Source organism: Bicyclus anynana, chromosome 2 (genome assembly GCF_947172395.1).
Source record: "Bicyclus anynana chromosome 2, ilBicAnyn1.1, whole genome shotgun sequence".
NCBI classification, from domain to species: Eukaryota; Metazoa; Arthropoda; class Insecta; order Lepidoptera; family Nymphalidae; genus Bicyclus; species Bicyclus anynana.
The window spans coordinates 2,982,109-2,994,937 of NC_069084.1; the positions used below are offsets into that span (position 1 = coordinate 2,982,109).

The 12,829-nt window shown below is 36.5% G+C and overlaps 1 protein-coding gene across 3 annotated transcripts in view; it reads right to left on the minus strand.

Annotated features, from left to right (window-relative positions):
* The window catches only part of LOC112045501 (multiple C2 and transmembrane domain-containing protein), an 86,458-nt gene extending 73,910 nt beyond the window's left edge, over positions 1-12,548 (minus strand). For 2 of the 3 annotated variants that reach the window (XM_052884730.1, XM_052884729.1), the window contains exons 1-2: positions 12,427-12,548; positions 670-827 (exon numbers count right to left, since the gene is read on the minus strand). In XM_052884730.1, the coding sequence (XP_052740690.1) occupies positions 670-827; positions 12,427-12,457 (189 nt within the window). In that variant the 5' untranslated portion in view covers positions 12,458-12,548. The remainder of the gene's footprint in view (positions 1-669; positions 828-12,426) is intronic. The other variant, XM_052884734.1, reaches the window with a different exon arrangement.
* Between the last annotated feature and the right edge of the window lie 281 nt (positions 12,549-12,829).

Here is a 12,829-nt window from a genome sequence, read left to right on the forward strand (position 1 = left end):
GGTCCCACATGGAGCCATCGGCACTCATCACGAAAAAAAGAAAAAAAAAACTGACGAATTCAAAGGATTTAGGAACACACTTTATGCACGTTTCACAACCATAAATATGTCCAAGGACCTCAATCAACACGACAACTGACCCCGAGAGGCGCAGAGCATGCGCTCTAATTAATGTTTGGCCCTTAGGACATGTTCATCTTCATTGAAGATTCTTCAATTTAACACATCAAACCACCAATTAACAGTGACTATGTCTGTATACTATATACACTCTCAGTTATAATATATACTTATAAATGCCAAATTCTATAGCTTACAGGGCTTAGAATACATTGAAGCTCAGGATTTGAATCAGCTTTGTTTTTGCACACGTGCAATAGTGCAACATAACAAACTTGAAAACGATATAAAATATTTATTAATAAAGATACTTTTATGCAAAAGTTATTAGCTAAATTAAATTGTTTTCATGTTAAATCGATTTTGAATTAATAAGGGCAGGGCATTGATGTTATAAAGTGGTCTTAATTCTTGTAAAGATACTTTGTCAGTTTCTCATCAGTCGTTCTCTGAAATTCGACTAACGCGCTCCGCACGTCCCGATCCTAAAAGATATGATAGTACCTACCTAATGTATTGGTGAAAATTGTAGAGATACAAACAAATTACCTTCAAGTTATTAAAGAAGTGCTGCGTCCGATGTACGACGGACAACGGTGCGTGGTGGTGAGCGGATCTTGCACGAGGGGGCGCTGCTTGTATCGGCGACGAGCAGGATAGCTCTGACGCCGACTTCGACAGCCGTCCGCTCAGCGCTTCTGAACGTTCTGCAACCATAACAAAACTTAACTATACAGCAACAACCATAACTGCTCATTATTATCAACCCATATTCGGCTCACAGCTAAACTCAAGTCTCTACTGAGAATGAGAGGGTTTAGGTCAATAGTCTACCACGCTGGCCCAATGCGGATTGGCAGACTCTACACGCGCAGAGAATTTAGAAAATTCTCTAGTTTGCAGGTTTCCTTACGATGTTTTTCCTTCACCGTTTGAGACACGTGACATTTAATTTCTTAAATGCACACAACTGAAAAGTTGGAGGTGCATCCCCCGGACCGTATTCGAACCCACACCCTCTGGAAACGGAGGCAGAGGTCATATCCACTGGACTATCACTGCTCTCATAAGCGTGTGAGATTTGTATTTACGTCTGAGTTATCAGTTTTTAGTTTTCAGTTTTAGTTTTTTGAGTTTGAGTTTCATTTTCAAGTTTGAGAGTTTGAGCCTGAGGTTGACATGGATTTTTGCATGAGTTGGAGCTTTAATGAATGAGATTAAGTTTTGAATTACATTTTGAAGGAACAAGTTCTCCTAATATTACGTGGAAACCCGTAATTACTTAAAGCAGAGTAACATTATGCAGGGCAAGGGAGGACAGGGCAGACAAGGTACACGCCCTATACCATTTTCCTTGTAGATACTCTTTAACCTGAGGCTTATGCTTAAAACCTCATACGTCATAACAGTTAATATTGATTTATGTTTTCGCCGGTTCTGTTCTGTTCGCCGCAGATAGCTTTCTTGTGATTGGTTGGTTGCGGTATTGTCAAAGCGAAGCTTGTCAAAGGTAGTCATACTACCAATTTGGGGAAAATTGTGTAGTAATTAATCTTCAAGCTGCTTTTCCGAAACATCAGCACAAACAACTTTTTGTTTACGAAATTAACAGATTCATTTTAACTCTAATGTAAACTTGAAAGTGTTAAGCTAAGTAATCGTTAACGATCAGGCTTAACAGGGCTTTCAAACTTCCCACAAATACTCCATTTATTTTTATTACTGTTTAACACCTGAAAATGAGCTACCATTTATCGTGGTAAAGCTTTTCAAAGATAATCTTTATATTATTTTTCTACAAATTCTTAAGCTTTAAGATCAAGTTTAATCTTTATTTTTTGTCAACTAACTATTACTACTGTCTTCTCCCGCGTGCCGTAACTGTTTACCTTGTTCGCCGAATTCGATAGATATACATATAACGTATATACATACACTTTATACATAACTAGCGGACGCCCGCGACTTCGTCCGTCTGGAACTCAGATCCCGCGGGCAACATGGATTTTTTCGGGATGAAAAGTAGCCTATGTTTTAATCAAGAATAAAATCTATTTCCATTCTAAATTTCAGCCAAATCGGTACATTACTTGCGGCTTTAAAGAGTAACAAACATCCAAACAAACTTTGACGTTTATAATATTAGTAGGAAGTAGGATTATAGTCAATGGCTTCGGAATTTAGTAACAAGTAAAAATTAAACATGCTTAAAATACCTTGTCAATTTAGATAAATTTTAATGACTTAAATGAAAGAAGTTACAGTTACATAAATATACAGACAAACTTACTAAGCTAAGACACCCTTCTTTTTTATATCGGGGCTAAACCACATAAACTACGTTTATGTGGCTCAAAGTCGCGGATTGATCTTAAGTTTGACGCTCAAAGAACGTTGAATTATGTAAACTTTTGTGGATAGGTCAATATAAAAAACCACAATGAATAGGTCCAAGGGTCGACAAAGTTCCGAAATAAATGGTTTGAACTCATTTAATCAAGTTATTTGAACTCCATGCTGAATATTTGGAAAGTAATAAAATCAAAGTGCCCGAAATCCGGCGGAAATCCCTTGATTACCGTATATTTCTCTCTGTAACACAATTAGAGCAAACAAAACCACTCGATCCGGGAATAGATAACGGATTTAGATCAAAGGTTTGAGTAAATAAGGGTTTATTTACTTAAATTTACTCTCAAATGGTTCCATGTTTGTTTCGATGCTTGGAAAAATATAATACTTGGTCTCCAAGAAATTTCAAATATTATAAAGGACATGTCCCAAAATGGGCCTTTATTATTTATAATACAATTTACAAGCGGGTTGATAGTATTTTTACGGATAAAAGACACAAATTTATGTTTAAAAAACAATTTTCAGAATTTTTAGAACCACCAGAAAGCGTAGTTTTAGCTGAGAACCTATCAAATAGGTAACAGGGAGCCGCTGAATATTGCATGGTGTTTGGAATTCGTAACAAGAGGACTGTGTCCAGCATTGGACATCCATCGACTGATGCAAAAAAAGCAAAAAAGATGATGACGAATTAGTTGTTAGCTACGACTATTCCTTTGGAAAATTCTTATTATATTTTCTGGATCTGGCTAACAAAAGAGTCGTGAGATATTATAGATCTCCATAAAGTCTCTCCATAAAAACTGTCATCACCTAATTTACTTCCTTCAAGTTTAAAGTACGTTACGAACATTTCTCTAAGGTCCCATTTATCTTTGTACTTTGTGTTTGTAGTAAAATTTAAGTGGTATAGCAACCATAACAATTATCATGAATTTCTATAGCACGTGAAACACTTAACAATATAGAAAGGATAATTCTTTCTTTCTTTCTTGTTTTTTGGGAATCTAGGTACCCGCATTAAGTTATAAAACTTTCCTTTTAAAGAAAATAAATAAGACATTACGACACTGGTCTGTTTGCATAAAATCCGCAAACGGATAATCTTATGCGAAAGCGATGTCGGAAAATGATTTACCATTTTCTTTTCAAGTATGATTGAATTTATCTCTCCAAAATTTTTTTTATTTTGTAACTTAAGTACTACACTGGCAGCGCGTGGAGTTCGTTTTTTTTTTAATATAGATGTTCAATTTTTAGAGGACGTTTAGTTTTGATTGTGGTCCTTATTATATTCGAATTTATTTATTTGCTTCTAATTCTAAACAAAATCATAAAGAGGAACTACTGGAATGATTTTAAAAATTCATACACTAATGGAAAGTTACTTTATCAGCGAGTAACACGGACTATTTACGTTAGTAGGTATGTTAAAAGTCTACCTACGAGAACGTGAATTTAATTTTATTTCCACCACCTGGCATAGCGAAAAATTCAAAGAGAACATCAATATCTACATGCAACTCTGTGGTTTTCATTCCTATTTTCTTTTTTTTGTAAAAGTAGGTAGAGGTACCTACCTACGGTTTTTACGAATATGCTAGAGTCTCTTATATCTGCTACTGAATTTAGAATTTGGATAATTTGTTACACATGCTTTTTCAAATAACTTTTAACGATTTAATGATTAGAAGGTATATTTCATTGTTTACATTCATATAAGAAAATTACCCTTTGGTCAAACGCAATTTTATACAAACTTACATTTAAAAATGCAAAAGTCGGTATGTCTGTTCGTTTATTACGCTGTCAAATTTTAACTACTTAACCAACCAACTTTTGTCAGGAGTACCTACAAAAAAATCGCAAAATCTTTTTAGATTTTAATGTGTAAAAATCAAATATGTGAAAGAGATTGCCCAAATATCTTTCAAATAAAAAATAATTTTCTAAATTGGTTAATAAATGATGAATTTATGTAACAAACATATAAAAAACATACGCGTCGAATTGAGAAACTCCTGCATTTTTATGAAGTCGGTTAAAAAAGAAAAATGTCTACAATAGATAAAGCCAAAAATCGAAAGCTACCTATAATCCTATTATAACTTGTATAATGTAGAAATTTTATGCAACCAAGAGAAAAGTATTTCAGCCTGCTTTTTCTACGTACCTACTTGAAATGCTTAATTCATGAATTTTAATGCCTTGCTCCGTGAATGCTTTTCAACGCGTGAAAGTTTTAAGCGTAAATTTTTCTTAAAATGTAGACATTTTATATCACGCTTATTTTTGAATATAATTTAGAAAAAGCCATAACATTTTAAATTAGATAGATTTAGGCATACGAAAAAATATTATGTGGTTTTTTATTTTTTTAATAACGATATATTTTTCTGCTCTAAACCTTTGACGGCCTCCCTTTTGGCGCAGTGGTATGCGCGGTGGATTTACAAGACAGAGGTCCTGGGTTCGATCCCCGGCTGGGCCGATTGAGGTTTTCTTAATTGGTCCAGGTCTGGCTGGTGGGAGGCCGTGGCTAGTTACCACCCTACCGACAAAGACGTACCGCCAAGCGATTTAGCGTTCCGGTACGATGTCGTGTAGAAACCGAAAGGAGTGTGGATTTTCATCCTTCTCCTAACAAGTTAGCCCGCTTCCATCTTAGACTGCATCATCAGGTGAGATTGTAGTCAAGGGCTAACTTGTAAAGAATAAAAAAAATACCCGTTTATAATATTTCACGCTTAACTTTTGAATATAATTAAAAAAATCCATAACGTACTCGTAAGTTTTAAAATTAGATAGATTTAGGCATATGAAAAATTATTGTGTCGTTTTTTATTTTTTTAATAACGATATATTTTTCTCCTCTTAACTTACCCGTTTATAATATTTTATTAATATAGTTATAGCTGATGGAATAACAAGATAGCCACGTGATGGTAAGTGTTAAATTTCTGCCATTAAAGCCGTCATTCTTGATAAATTCATGAAAATCAGGGAATTTTAATCTTTAATTATTAAAGTAGTCGTCCAAGCCCAGTAGGAAACATGATCACTCAAAAATTCCAATAAAATTTATAACGGAAGTAAGTATTTCTCAACACTTGAATTTTTTAACACTTCCGCATGTCAGCGCGAGTGAGTGCATTTTTTTTTTGTAAAAGAGAGCTGGATGCAAGCTTTTTAATCAAAATGTTTTTATGGTAACAAAATAGCCTGAGGTATGCTGCAATACTGCGTCATTAGTTCAGTGATAAGCCTATATAAAATTCGAGTTCTGTCGTGCTATTCAGTTCTTTACGATGTTTTCTCCTCTCATCAATCAATGTACTCAATATAAAATCTCAAACCATATCACAAAGCTATTCATTCCTACCACTCATTTGGTAATGTTCATTACACACGGGTAAACCGTGCTACAATTATTTTTTTACAACTCTTATATAGTTCCATATATAGCTCCTTATATAGTTACAATTCTTATATAGTTCCATGTTATTGGCTACAAAAATTCAGGCTTCCTTCGTATCCTATCCTTCCACTGCATGTAATTAGTGATTGTAGCACTCGTCTTGTCTATTGGGTAATCGGCTTCGCCTCATTGCACAAAAACAAATACCTCTACAGAATACTGAAACATCCTCCTCTTCCGCGATCCTCTTTTTAGTGACAGTAACGCCTTTTGCCCCGAGTTGTGATTAGAAGGTAGTTATTACGCAAACTTAATTTCTTTACGAAAATACTCATAACGCGCCCACTCTATCTTTCTTAAAAGCGAAAAATTATTAGAACCTATGCGTTTTGACGGGAAACCACAGTGGAGGCTACTGGGACTTGTAGTAAGGATTTGGACTTTAGACTCATCAGGCTGATGACGTAATTTAATAATAGCTAGTCGTAGCAAGCTATTTCCTATTCGTACTTCATAGAGTAGGTAGGTAGACATATTGTAAAAATATTGAAGTTTTTATTCTTTACAAGTTAGCCTACAGCTAGCTAAAATCACACCTGATGGTTAGTGATGATGCAATCTTAGATGTAAGCGGGCTAACTTATATTAGGTTTCTAGACTACAACGTACCGGAACGCTAAATCGCGTTTTCGTCGGTAGGGTGGTAACTATCCACGACCGAAGCGTCCCCCAGTCAGACCTGGACCAATTAAGAAAATCTCAATCGGCCCAGCGGGGGATTGAACCCAGGACCTGTGTCTTGTAAATCTACAGCGCATACCACTGCGCCACGGACTGTTCATACATCAAAACGACAATTATTTTGTTGTAAGCCTAAACTAACCATTCTTACTTCAGTCCTCTCCAAATCCGTTGAAGTATTTTCAAATCAAACATTACAAACATGGAAAACTTACTAAATATTTCCACCATTCTAAATCTCATTTTAAAAATACGCGCGGTTGTAAAAACCGGTAGTTGTATTCCGCCTCTGTTCAAAGTTCTCGTGCAAAGGTGTTCTAAAAACACGCCTGAGCTATGTTTTTTCGACTGAAATTCCTGCTGGTATTTTTTTTCATCTGCGTTACTAGGTGTTAATTGAAAAAGCTGGATATACCAACTTACTCTAAATGTTCAGTTATGTTGCAATAAATACTAGATAAAACTGAAACTATCCAGACTCATTAGTAGCGAAAGCTGAAATTTTCCAATGGGGATGATGACTAGGTTTGAATATATTGATTTTTATGATACATTCGGGTAAATAAGGTCAATGTTAACTAATTTATACATAAAAAGCAAAGATCGACTGGATATTTTAAAATAAATAAGATTATAAAATTTTAAAATCTACTAAAAATATTTTATCGTAATTAGATGAAAATTTATACAGTTTTAGCTTCCTTACATTAAATGTGACATTTTTTAATAAATGAACTATAAACATAAACGCAGAAATAACAAAGATATTAGTAATTTTGTTTAAACGCTCATACAAATCTAACGATCACTAATTGCCTACGACGTCATAAGTGCGTACCATTTTGTATGGGGCGTTTTTCAGGGATCCGCGGCAGCGCCGCAAATCTGGCCTTTTAAATCCCTGTGGCTCCGAAAGTAATGATCGATACCCTGTTACTTTTACAAAATTGCTTTACTATTAGCGTATTCTTAATTTATATACAATTTAAAAAACTGTCATCATCCCTATTGGCTATATATTCTATCCTCGTATTCCTTTGAAAACGGCAATTATACGTATAAATATTATAAAATTTTATAAAATAAAATCTTGGTACAGAGTGTGACACCATTTATAATTCAAGAACTGCTGGACTGATTTGGCTAAAAAATTGGTGAAGAGATAGCTAAGAACCAGGAGACGGACATAGGATTAGGGTAGGGTTACGATAGGGATAGGGTAGGGGTAGGGTTGACTAGGGTTATGGTAGGGTAGGTGTAGGGTGGGAGTAGGGTACAGTAGGAGATTTGTCCGACACGCGGACGAAGTCGCGGGCGTCTGTTTAATATATATAAAATAATAATAATAGCTTTAGTAGCAGCGTCACCACGAGGTTTTAGCAAACATGTGTGAGAATTGACCTCAAGGGTACGGGAAAACGTAGGGAAACTAATCGTAATCCGGCATTATTTACTTTTCCAGTATAGGAAACGTAAGATCGTTTAAATAATAAAATTCTTAGTGCTTCAAATTATACTTTAAAATAAAACTTGCTGCCAAAATATAAACGTTCTCCTTTAAATGGAAAAGCGTTATGTTATATAGCCTAGTTTCAGAGTATTTTAATGAAATTGCCGCCATATTTTATTTTATTACCACAATGGCTGGGCACGAAACTTTGCGTGTCATTTATCACTAATTTTATGGTATAACAGATGTGTGTTTTACAATTACATGCTTAATAATTTGCTTGCAGCCTGAAAATTTTGAGGAAAATATATATGAATGTACATGTTGCATGCTTTCACAAAATATTTTGGTTACATTTTCAGTTAGAGTTACCTCGACTCCGGAGTTATGGGTAATAGATAAGTAACACCACAAACTTGATAGTATTATATGCATGCCTTGAAGAGCATTTTTTATTCTTTACAAGTTTACAATCACACCTGATGGTAAGTGATGATGCAATCTAAGATGGCATATCAAGCCGTTGTTCCCATCATTATCAATAACATCTGATATTAGTTTTTTATAGAGTCAACTTTATTATCCTAAGCCCACCAACCCCCACGGGAGCATCATGGTGGATCAGAGCTCTAAATTCCATCTCTCACAAATCTATAGTATGTTAATCGAGAAATAATAATGTTACCTGATTAAAATTTACCTTACCGCTGAAGGAAAGGTTTTTTTTTTATTTTAAGCGTAAAACTGTAATGTACAAGTACGTCCTTTTCTTTGAAACGCAAAACAACCTAAAACATAATAGTTTTCCATATAATATGAAAAAAAAACAGCATCGTCAACTTAACATCAGGTGAAGACGCAGTCGAGGGCTATCCTGCTTGTTAAAAAAAAACAAGCACCGATATGAGTTCAAAAGTGTGTTCATAATTGGCTTATTATAATTATCAATCAATATTCGGCTCACCGCTGAGCTCGAGTCTCCTTTCAGAATGAGAGCGGTTAGGCCAATAGTCTACCAATGCCCAATGCGGATTGACAGACTTCACATACGCAGAGAATTAAGAAAATTTTCTGGTATGCAGGTTTCCTCACGATGTTTTCCTTCACCGTTTGAAACACGTGATATTTAATCTCTTAAAATGCACAACTGAAAAGTTGGAGGATGCATGCCTCGGACCGGGTTCGAAACCACACCCTCCGGAATCCGGAATCGAAGGCAGAGGTTATATCCACTGGGCTATCACGGCTTATATTGATCTATTAGTAGATATTACTCAGCCTGGACCAACATACGCCCGCTCCGGTCAAAAGGCTTATAGTGCGCAATTTCCCGTGATGTGAAATAATTAAATTTGAAAGTAGGCCGTGTTCCGAGAACGGTGGTTAGTTAATTAATATCGACAGCCATTCTCATTTATGTGTTAAAGTGGAGGTCAATCGGTTAACTGTGATATAGGGGTTTTATCTTCTCGTAATAGGTACAAAATGGAGTAGTATAATGTAATTTCGCACAAGATAGCGTAAGAATATGCGAGCTACTCACCTCCTGTTTAAACTGTACAGTTTGTAACTGTACTGTCTGTTGCCCTGTACATAATTTTAAACATCATCATCAATTTTAACATTTAAAATTTCGGGAATTCCTAGTTTGGTTTTGGTTGCAATGTAGTTTGAGGCTAAGTTCACAGTTCACACGTCCTAAACGTTTTTGCGGTGTTCGATTCGAAACTTACAATCAGAGGGTATTCATACGTATTTCATTCTTTACACATAGTACTTACCTACCTAGATGTCTATGATAAATCAATGCTTTGAATATAATATTTTAAATGGTAGGTAATGGTTACGCCGCCGACAAAACAGAATGTTAAGGATATACATCTAGGCTACATAAACCAAGAATCTATTTGAAAAAACATATCGATCAACTTGAGAACCTCCTCCTTTTTTGAAGTCAGTTAAAAATTACGATAAAAAAATCTATTAAATGCATGACATCGTGCCGTGTACGAGAGACAGAACTTTACTAAGTGCAAACCAAATACGTCCATTCGATATGCTTAACAAGTCCGGTAAGTATTCGTTTAAACGTATAAACAGTGTACGATTTACGATAGCAGTTCTATGTATCTACAACGTATATGCCAAATATTTATTCGACAAATCGTATACTGTAAAAAAATCGTGAAGGACATCGTGTGAACCCAGCCTAAAGTGTCCAGTGGTAAAATGCGTGTAAAGAATAATTCAAGGATTTTAATTAAGTTTCCGAATTAACATAATTTTACAGGCGGAGAAAGTACTTAATTTTTTTTTTGTAAAAGCGACCTGGATTGTGTTAAATAATTCATGACTCAATTCACAGTAATGGTGGAGAATAGGAGAAACGTACCTGCTTACAAGTTACAATTATGTAGGACTAGCTGTCGCCGGCGACTTCGCCCGCCCTTAGACCTCCTTAATCCACCCCTATTGCAAAATCCATTCTTAGCGTATACTAACAAATAAACTACGTCCCTGCCTCATCTTAGTACGTCAAACGATTCTCTCGATGAATGACCTTTCGCATTTATAATATATCCAAACTCAGATAGTAACAATACAAAGTGAGTGCCTATGTCTACTACTTACCTACTTTAAAAATACTTCCAGATTCTTAGGAACATGGCCAACATAGCGAAACTAAAAAATAACTATTTTTAACCCCTAGGTAATCTATACTAATTTTATAAAAAAGGTTAAGTAGGGGATAATCTCTGGTTCTACTGAACCGATTTTGAAAATTATTTTACCACTAGAAAGCCACGTTATTTGTGAGTAACTATATTTTTCCCCATATTCTCATGAACGCGGGTGACACCGCAAGGCGTCGGCTAGTAGCAACTACATACGCTTTTATCACCACAATACTCGTAACATGCCGCGCAACTCTGGCTTTCGCGGAAGAAGTCACAGTCATCGGTTAGTCATCATCATCATCATCATCATCATCATATCAGCCGATGGACGTCAACTGCAGGACATAGGCCTTTTGTAGGGACTTCCAAACATCACGATACTGAGCCACCTGCATCCAGCGAATCCCTGCGACTCGCTTGATGTCGTCAGTCCACCTGGTGGGGGGTCGGCCAACACTGCGCTTACTAGTGCGGGGTCGCCATTCCAGCACTTTGGGACCCTAACGTCCATCGGCTCTTCGAACTATGTGCCCCGCCCATTGCCACTTCAGCTTCGCAACTCGTTGAGCTATGTCGGTGACTTTGGTTCTTCTGCGGATCGCCTCATTTCTGATTCGATCACGCAGAGATACTCCTAACATTGCTCGTTCCATCGCCCGCTGTGTGACTCTGAGCCTTCTTAAGGAGGCTCATCGGTTAGTATTCTATTATAATATTTATTTATTTATTTGTCGGAGAAAACGGGTTTGATATGCAGAAGCGGTTGTAAAAAGGTTGTAACACAATTATTGTATTTAAGTACTGTCAGGTCTAACAATTCCAACCAAGATTGTTACCAATAAACCCTGAGTGGCAGAGAATGAACCTTGAGTGGAGTCACGCACTTGTGAACGTTGTGTGTAGGGTTAAAGGCGCCTTTGGCAGATAACTAACACTCCCCGTTTCCACATTTATTTATATTTATTTATATATTTCTTTGTTTTTACTAAATCCAATTTTAATTTTTAATTTTATTTACATATTCATTATAAGTGATAAAAACTGCAACACAGTGTCACACTACAGCAGTCTGTTTAATGTTACTGATACACAATGTCACTTATGTTGGTCAGATTTTTCTTTTGTTTTTTGTACTTCTTGTGTTTTAATTATTTTATCTAATAAATTTTATTCTAAAACTAGCGGACGCCTGCGACTTCGTCCGCGTGGAATTCAGTTTTTCACAAATCCTGCGGGAAGCCTGGATTTTTTCGGGATGAAAAGTAAAGAAAAAGCCTATGTGTTAATCCAGAGTAAAATCTATTTCCTTTCCAAATTCCAGCGAAATTGCTTCAGTAGCAGCAGCGTAAAAGAGGAACAAACATACGTACACAATTACACACAAACTTTTGGCTTTATAATAATAGTGTGATGATAATAATACGTACGTTATAGTCTGGCAAGTTTGTTAATAACACTCCCATGATATGCAGGCGACGCCGACGGGCGGAAAGACTGTACGGGTGTGTAATCATGCGTGTGTGCGAAGAAGAAAGTAGAAGTGACGTGCATCAGTCGTGAGTTTTTCATTCATCGCTACAGGCCTCTCGCCCCGCGCGCATCATCGTGTTACGAACGAAGTTGCCAAGCAATAATTTCATTCATTAATTCATTTCATTACGTACTCGGTTGTGGCGAATGCTTCTTGCTGGACATCTCGTTCAGCTCCTGTCAGCTGCAGCGCACGCACCCGATCATCGAGCCCAGCGCGCCACAGCGAGCGGCGGCGGGAGGGAGACAGCCTTTCACCAGCTACACCGAGCTGGAAAGAGAGAAATACATTTCACTACTTGTAACGGTTCATCGTCCAATTAGCTATTCACTCACGATCCAATAAGTGAGAGTGCCTGCAGTGCTAAAGGCAGGACATCCGTTGAAACTGATCGTGTGTTGGTCGTGTATGATGATGATATTGTGTGAGCACAAGGTGAGTGGATTATTAGCTCATTTTAACGGCCACTACAAGACCAGCTGGCCTACTCACCGATAGCCACCCTCTTTTCTTAGCGTCGCTTTATTTTATCGTGT